An 8,799-nucleotide genomic window follows, 5' to 3' on the forward strand; every position below is an offset into this window, starting at 1 on the left:
TCCCAAGAATCCAACCCTGATTTTCTGCATATCCTGTTCCAATGAGAAGAGATGCCATCATATTGCCCTGCTGGTGTCTGTCTCTTTTATCATGAGTCATCCAGCATCTACTTGCCCTCTACAAAAGAGCACTTCTCAGTTAAGTATCCGTGATGCTATAGCAGTCAGTTTTCTGTTTGTTGGATGGGAAATTGCAACAGATAGTTGCTGGAATACTAATCTATCACATTGTGAGAACTTTTTCTAATTTTGCTGTTAAATAATTTGATTGAAGAGAAAGATCTGTGTAGCATCAGCGGTAATTTAATTAATTTGAAGATGGGACAAAAATGATCTAGTTTTGTGTCAAACCTGCCTTATTATGGGCAGCTCAGAAAATGTAGTTAAAGCAGAGAAGAGGATGAAGCAGATACTGTACTAGACACTGGTGTTCTGTCACTTTAGACCTTTGTTCTTGGTTGATGTTTGGAACACCTTGACCCCTGTGTTCACACAAGGCAAAGTGTTCCTCAGGGAGACGTGTGTGTGTCTGTCTCTATGTGCGTGTGTGTATGCCTGTTGGTGTGCACGTGGTTTGTGTGTAAACACATTTCTGTTCACCTAACAAAACCAGCAAGAAACCTGCTCTTTTGTAGTTACATCTGATTCTGAAAGCTGGGACTTGATTCTGCTATTGGTCATAGTAATTTACTCTTTACTTTGTATAAGACTATAACATATTAAAACTGCAACAATTAGTCAATTAATTGAATAGTCACAAGAAGAAAATTAATTGCCATCTATTTTGATAATATATTAATTCCTTGAGTCATTTTTCAACCAAAAATGTCAACTGGTTCCAGCTTCTTAAATGTAAGGATTTACTGTTTGTATTTTTGACAGTAAATGAAGATTCTTGAACTGGTAGTTTGACATAATAAGCGATTGTGATGTGATTTCTTTTTGTTTGTTTGTTTGTTTTGTTTGTTTTTACATTTTTGGACATTTTATAGGCTAATAGATTAATTGATAATTGGTCAACTATAATTTAAAACTGATGTTGATATTTTATTGCAAGATTGAACAAGTTCACGTTTGACAAGCAGACTGACAGTGTTTCTCATGAAGCTTTAAGGCTTCTTGTTTGGCTGTTTACTGCCATGAGATTACAGATTACTGTCGACCTCTGGGTTATTCAAAAGAGAACATCCAGCATGTAGAAAAGGTGCCGAATCCAAGGTTTTCTCCTGCAAGACGGGCAAGCATGTGAGATTATCCATAGCTGCAGTCTGAATTATCTTCTGTTATAATCATTTATAATGGTTAAAGATTAACAGAAGTGGTCAAATTGTGAGCAAAGGTCCAGAAGTCCTCTAAATGTACTATACTGTACATTTACCATCATTGTCTTGTTGTAATCTCCATGACATACTATAGATAATCTAAATTGACAGTAGTTACTTTTTATTATGAGTGAGCTTTGTTTCTAGACTAGTTTTAACACAAGACATCTCCTCAAAAGCCAGTGTGATAAAATAATAGATCATTTTTTGACAGGGAGTTTTACTTAAAGAATACCACTCTGCTGGTTTGTCTTTGAAAATTTGAACATTGGACTTCAAATGTTACTTTCATTCAATACTGAAAATATAGCAGTTTGGAACTAAGCCTTTCAGGCTAGTTTGAGAAGAAAAAAATATATTTTTTCATTGTTGTCAAGATGTAAGTTAATTTTAACCTTTACAAAGATAACTGTTTTGGGGACGTTTTTGAAATCAACAAGTATTGATGTCTTCATCTCTACCCTGAAAATTTGAAATTTCAGTGCGTTTGCAAGTTTATGGCTGATGAATATTTGTTATGGAAGCATGAATGTTGACAACTGTTACACGTACAGAAAGTTAGAGGGTGAAAATTACTTGCTCTCAGGGGCCTTGACAACCTTTGCCCTGCCAGCTCTCGTTTCAGGCCTTGTAATTGCCACTGACCAATGGGCTCCCGTTTGAAACTAGACCCTGGGCTGCAGCTATTAACGTCCCCCTCCAAACGGATCTTGTTTTGATTCCTGATGCTTTTATAGGTTTTGTCTTTAAGGAGACATTCCTGGTCGGCACATACCGTGCACCCCTTTCTGCCCCTATTTTCCTTCCTTCCCGTCTTGTGGGGCCATTGCCTCCCCCCCGCACTCACAAACATGCACACAGCCATGATCAGCCTTTGCACACACACGTGTGTGTGTTTGTGCGCGTGCGTGCGTGCGCTAGGGCTGCTGACCAGCCCACCCTCCCTTGGCCCCTCCTGACAGCCAGCTACACTCCATGAACTTGGCCACCCGTCACAGCTGCGTTAAGATTGAAGGATGGGGGGCCCTTGTATCCAGCTGGGTCGGAAGACATGGGTGGGGGCAGGGCAGGGCAGGCCCAGATGCAGATGGTTTAGGTCAAATGGAGATGTTTGAGGATGAAGGGGGAGGGGGACACAGGAGCTCAGAGGCACAATAACTCCAGAGGTTACTCCTCCAACCCCTGGAAAAATGCACTCTTGGAGTTTGAGTATATATTAGTTTTCATGTATTTGTGTTGCAGAATGTTGACAGTTGTTGTGACTAGCTTTGGGTTTGCCCAGTTTTTTTAGCCAGACATGACCTTTTTGACCTACAATCAGTGTTGACCTGATTGGATTATCGTAAGTAAAAACCAAATAAACATTTTTAAGGAAAAAAACTACATTGGAAGTCCATTTTTAAGAATCACACATTTGCTACAACATTAGTGGTGAAACTAGGCAGTGTCAATTCTGGCCAGGGACCTTGCTACATGACGTTATTGTTTTTCCTCTCTGCCCATGTTTTCTCACAGTATCTCTACTGCCATGGTCAAATAAAGGTAAAATGTCAAAAGAATAATTTTAATAATAGATAAGAGTGTTATGTTAGAAAGACTCATCGGTAATACAATGAGATTAGTACAGACTGGATGCTCTTTGAAAGAAGCAGTGATTAACTTTCACCTTATTTGTTTTTTGGCTCTTGCCTGTTGTAGAATGGAAGTGGAGGCTGGGCGGATGAGGCCGACAGTAGCAGAGGAAGAGGAGAAGCCTCCAGAGACTTTGCTAAGGTAAGCATGTGGAGAATGTGATCATAGGATTGCTTCAGTGGGTTCAGATTTAAATAACCAAAAAAGAAAATTGTTGTGCCAGTTATATCATAAAATTCTTTCTTAAGAGAGTCAAACAAGTGGATATTCTTTATACTGATGGATGTGTTGCCTCATTTTGCCTGACCTTTCTTTTAAAGTTGACTGATAATAGGTTAGCTGGCTGTCAACATGCATGGTTGTGAGAGGAAGTAACTATCTCATATTTGTACTGCGAAGACCATTGTAGACATGAATGAAACAAACTAGCCAACCATTTTCACAGCTCTGAAAATGTGATTAAACAGTACAGCTAGAGAACATATCTGATGAAAAATTTTGCTACTGAAAGGTTTTAGGCATTATCAGCCCTTTCAGATTAAGAAAAGAAAGCTGAGGCAAAAAATACGGACTGCTCTCAGAATAGCGCTATTTAGCCGACAGATCTAGCAATGGCAATTTCATACATTTAAAGGGCTGACTGAACACCACACAGTAAGAACTATAACTGCCCATGCGGTGGTCAGCTAACATGTTTTCACACTGTTGTTGCACCTAATAAGGATTTGTTTTTTCTTTTAGCTGTATGAACTGGACAATGACCCCAAAAGGAAGGAGTTTTTAGATGACCTCTTCACTTTCATGCAAAAAAGAGGTAAGAGTACTCTCCAGAAATTTCCATTAAGAGGCAGATGCTTTTTCACTCGTGCTTTGCTTGTCACATTCAACGGTGTAGCATATACTTAAAAATTGGCAGTTCATTTGGATTCAGAGGAGATTCAGGCTTCATATCCTATAAACAGTTCAGTACAACTTTTAAATTGAAAACCACAATTCATTTAATTTTGAAATACATTTGTCATCATGAGTGTGACAATGGTTTGAGCTAATTCCCCTCCTTCTGCCTATGGGGAAAAAGCAAATGCCACTAGACTTCCATTACTTAAGATTCATTACCTGTCTCTGTGTGAGCAGGAGTTGTCATGTTTTACAGAGGATCTGGAATTTCACAGTACCGTAGATTGATTGGTTAATTTTTCCTACCTACGGCACAGCTACAATTTATACGTGCTATACACATTAATATAAACTGAAAAAGGCTGTGAACAAGTGTAAATATGATAGCTTTCCTTTGTGGATTTGGTCTTGCAGCGCAGTTGTCAAGTGTGCCATGTCACTGATCAGCTCAAAAAGCATGCTGTAACTCTCACTGGCTAAGAAATCCTTTACTAATTCCCCTCCCCAGAGTAAAGGCCTTAAAGGGTCAGCAGGTGAGGTCCGCCTCTGTTGATCCTGTGGTTTCTGCAGTATCAGAGCCAAAAGGATCTGGCGATGGCCTCTGTTGTCCCACTGCCAGGGAAGCTCAGCTGACCGCGTGCTGCTTTGACACTGCCTACAAGACCCTTCTGACATTAGCATTAGTGCATTAGCTACCCTTCTGACCAGGGCAGCTAATGCACTTAGGCTTTTATCAGACAAATCTGTTGCCAAGCAACAAGTTACATGAGTTGGGCAATACCACCCAAGGTGAATCACAATGTTATTACAGTGGTGCATACTTTACATTATGTTTTGGCAGGCCATGATGAGCGATGATGGTCTGAAAGTGTGTATGGTTCATACTTCATTATGTTTTGTCACAGGCTATGATGGGTGATACGATATGTATGTGAGTGTGTATGTGAAGCATACTTTGTTTTGTCAGACTGTGACAGATGATGATGGTGTGAGCATTTGTGTAGATGGATCCATGTGCACTGATGTGCATGTGCTTGTACGCATATGTTGATGAACTCACATGCACCAGAACAGCAGCTTCTGAGTGTCTGGTCTGCTGTGAGCATCCGGAGGTCTTGTTTGGAGGGTGATGAATTAAGTGAAGTCAGAGAGAGGGAGGGACAGAATCTGTCAGGGCCCTGTTAGCATCTCTGTCCGGTGGCAGACGTTGGGAGTGGTTGGCTGACCCTTTACTCACGCTGGTCAGACGGAGAAATCCATCAAACTGACTAAAATGCCACCTGACAGCAGATAACTGGCTAATTACATTGCGCCATGTCACATTATGTTCAGTAAATTTGCACTTATTTAAGGCAGGAAAAATAGGTTGATTTTTGATTTTTACTATCCCTTTGTTAGGTTTTGAAACAAACACAATAGACATAAATATGCAGTGAAATATGGAATATATAGAACACTTTTTTAAAAGATATTTAATTATAATTAACTTGTAGCCCAACAAACCACCTCACATGAAAGCAAAATAAAAAACTACACATTGATTCACTGATACCAATATGAATTAGAAAATCAGAACTCTTGTCACTTATATTTCACTTGATCTGTTTAATCTAGTTACATTTCCAACTGGAATCAGCTTGCATGGATCAAGTTCCTGTAATATCATCATCAGCACAAGTGAGCAATAGTAAGTACGGAGGAAGAGGCATACTTGGCGAAAAGTGAGAAATGCTATGTTTTCATTCAGGGAAGTGAAAGAGCCCCAGGACAGATAGACATTCTCGCTGTTGTAATTTAAAAGGTGAAAATTAAATGACTATGGCAGCGTGGTGCTTTAAATATGGAAGCAGGATATGGGCAGATGTTGCTATTGACATTAGAGAACTGATGCAACCATTGTACAGGAGGGTACAGTTTAATTTCATCCACCTAGAGTGTGTTCTTTACCCCTCCCTCAAGATGAGAGGCACTTGGCTGACCTCTGCTGTCTTTCAAACCAGAGACTTAATCACAGGGAACAAATTGCTTGGCTGGATTCCCTTTTTGCTGTTCGTGCCAAGACTATTTGAGATGAAGAGCAAGCCTTGCCAAGCTCTTATTGATGGCACCCTCTAATTACTGTGCGTTTACTCCTTCCACTCCTCCTTTCACTTCTTAGATATGAGGTCAAGATTATTGCACTCTTTTTTAAACCAAAGAGTACTTAGAAAGCCTTTCAATTTAATGTTATTATGTGGAAGCAGAAGGGGGGATGACAGCTTGCAATAAAGAAATTGCCAGCCTCTTCATCTGACTTGACCTTACAAGCAGAATATTCAAAAATACTTCTTCATTTTGTGATGTGTTACGAAGGTTAAGTGAAATTCAGTGGAATCTCTGGATGGAGAAAGACAAATGGTGAAGTGCTTTTCCCACCTCAGTATGGGGGCCTCAAGACCTTGAGAGGAAAGCAACAGCGGAAGGAAAACTTACGAGGGATTCCCATTTCCTGCCTCTGTGCTTAAAAACAGGCTGTGTGTGTGTGTGCGTGTGTTAATGGTTGAGGAATTTTAGCAGCTGTCCTAAATCCTGTCTGTGCTTAAAGGGGCCCATTGATAAGCGCTGGATCACTGAAATAGCAGAAGACACACATGCAGTTCCCTCTCTACCTTTACTTTCTTGACTCTTTTTTTCTTTCTGATTACACCAACGTCCGTTGTTGAGCCCCTTTTGCTTTCGCCATTGACCTGTGTTCCATTTGTTCTTTGTAACTTTAAAGAAGCTGCTTAGCTTTATGCTAGAGGATAACCTCAGGTCATTCGTTGCAGATACATAAACATCAACTAATGGCCTGACATGTAAATGTAATGTAAATGCACTAACAGGGCTGCTCATGTCGGAGGAGTGTGGGTGGAGGATATTAGCCTGCATGAGTTACACTGACATCAGTGTTCATCATATCCATTACAAGCTTTGCTGTTTCACCCCCACTAGCAACACAGAGAAAAGCTTTGATGCTGGCTCAATACTGTTTACCACCTCAAAGGTTTCAATAAAGCAGGTGGGTGAATATTTGTCTTGGTTTGACACCCAGTCACTTTCTCATTTGGGACGGAGGTTTGCAGTTAGGGTTGTGAAGAGGGCAGTAAGTGAGGCTGCAAGAGCTACGGTTGCATGATAAAGGTAAAAAAAAAAAAGGAAGAAAATAAAAAGAGTGATGCAGCCAACTGCCTGTCAGTGCTGTCCACTTGAGGTGATTAATGGCCATGGTCTGTGATGGACAGAGCAGAGAGAGAGAGGCTCCTGTTCAGTGAAATTGCCAGTCAGGGAAGGGAGGGAGTAACGGGGAAAAGACAAGTGTTTTAGCTTTTTCTGCTCCAGTCAGAGAACCCCACACGTTGTGGTCAGCATGAGCTAGATCCATCCCAGTGTGACACTTCTAATGGGAAGTGTAGCTTCAGCTTAAGAGGGACCACATGGTGTGCTATCGTTACTTCAGAGTTATTTTAGGGGGAAATCCCTACATAGTAGATTTAAGCCTGTTAATAGTCATAAAGTCGTAAGCCGGCCTTGTCTGTGCCATTAAGTTGCAGCGAGCTTGATGGTGTTGGAGAAAGATATATGGAATTAGGGGAAGGAGCAGAAGGGAAGGAAGAGGAGATGGTAATGATTATAATGTCTCAATTAGCTCCGGCTGTACAGTTAAACTTAGTGTCAGTGGTTCTGCTGTGTTTGTACCTATAAATCTTGACTGTGGCTGCCGGTAATGTTTAGAGGGTTTGAAGAGCAAAATGAGAGACAAGGGCTTTTATTTGGTCTGTAATCAAAATTAAACAGGTTGATAATTTCAAAATGTATTTTCCTTTACTGAAGCATTTTTAATTTACTACAGACTAGACAGATAAAAAGGAAAGACTGTGTATGTATTTCAGAAACCCCCAAAAACATCATTTGCATCTTAAGCAAATTGAAATGGCTTGTGTCTCTGTCAGTTTTTTCACAGATGAAGAGTAAGAAGAATGTTACGTCCAGGTTAAGTTAGATATTTTATGTAGTATTTGTGCTGTGAAAAGAGTGGCTTCCCAGCATGACATTAGAGGAAGTTCCCTAACTGTAACCATGAGACTGAGAGCTCTGTCCACACCAATTACGCCATGAATGGGCTCTTGGGGATCCATGTATGCATTATATTACTCCCCCGGTCAGCCTCACACTGGCCCTCGTAACAGGCGGGCCCTCTGTGCAAACACCACACTACAATAGGAACATTCTCTGGCTCTTTGATATGGCCTCATTTTCCTTTGGTTAACACCCCACAACTTCTGGAAAGTGGCAGCACCTGGTTGATTTAACAACAAAAACACTGGGTATTGTGGCCACATTTGTCCATTGTAAATAGTGTTAGATTGCGGGTGAAAGGACTTTCAGATGGACCTTTTGAACTGCCACTTTGCCGGACAGCTATTGAACAATCAGTATAATAGTTTTCATCTGCAACTGGGTTATCAATTTATTTCAACTAGTTTCTCTATTCTGACTGGTTAGAGATTATACAGCTGAATGCTGTTTTCAAGACCAAAGAAGCATGTTTTACATAGAAAGCAATAAAGAATGTATTTAGAAAGTTACATGTTGTTCTCTCTTGTCTTTCTGTTTCAATCTCCTTCCTCCTCCCTTGGCCCCCACCCCATGCTCCTCCTCCTCTGTTTATTGTGCTACAGTTACAACCACTGAAACTTGATAACGCCATGGGGGATAGGGGCGGAGGGCAGTGCTGTGGCCTGCTTGGCGAAGCTGGGGGGTGGAGGGCTTGGATTAAGGGGCCTCCTGTTCTACACGGGATGATTAATGATCTCCAAATAAGTGGGGGCCAACCTTTTTGATATGGCAATGCTGATGGACAGCAGACAAGGGAGTGCCCGTCGCATGTCTGTATGTGTGAAAAGAGAGGATGAAGGATGAAGAGGGC

The 8,799-nt window shown here is 40.9% G+C and overlaps 1 protein-coding gene across 1 annotated transcript in view; it reads left to right on the top strand.

Annotated features, from left to right (window-relative positions):
• LOC124069654 (AT-rich interactive domain-containing protein 3B-like) overlaps positions 1 to 8,799 on the top strand; it is a 50,603-nt gene that overhangs the window by 20,360 nt on the left and 21,444 nt on the right. The window contains exons 3-4 of the mRNA XM_046409023.1: positions 3,021 to 3,095; positions 3,696 to 3,768. Of these exons, the coding sequence (XP_046264979.1) occupies positions 3,021 to 3,095; positions 3,696 to 3,768 (148 nt within the window). The remainder of the gene's footprint in view (positions 1 to 3,020; positions 3,096 to 3,695; positions 3,769 to 8,799) is intronic.

This window comes from Scatophagus argus, chromosome 1 (genome assembly GCF_020382885.2).
Source record: "Scatophagus argus isolate fScaArg1 chromosome 1, fScaArg1.pri, whole genome shotgun sequence".
NCBI lineage: Eukaryota > Metazoa > Chordata > Actinopteri > Scatophagidae > Scatophagus > Scatophagus argus.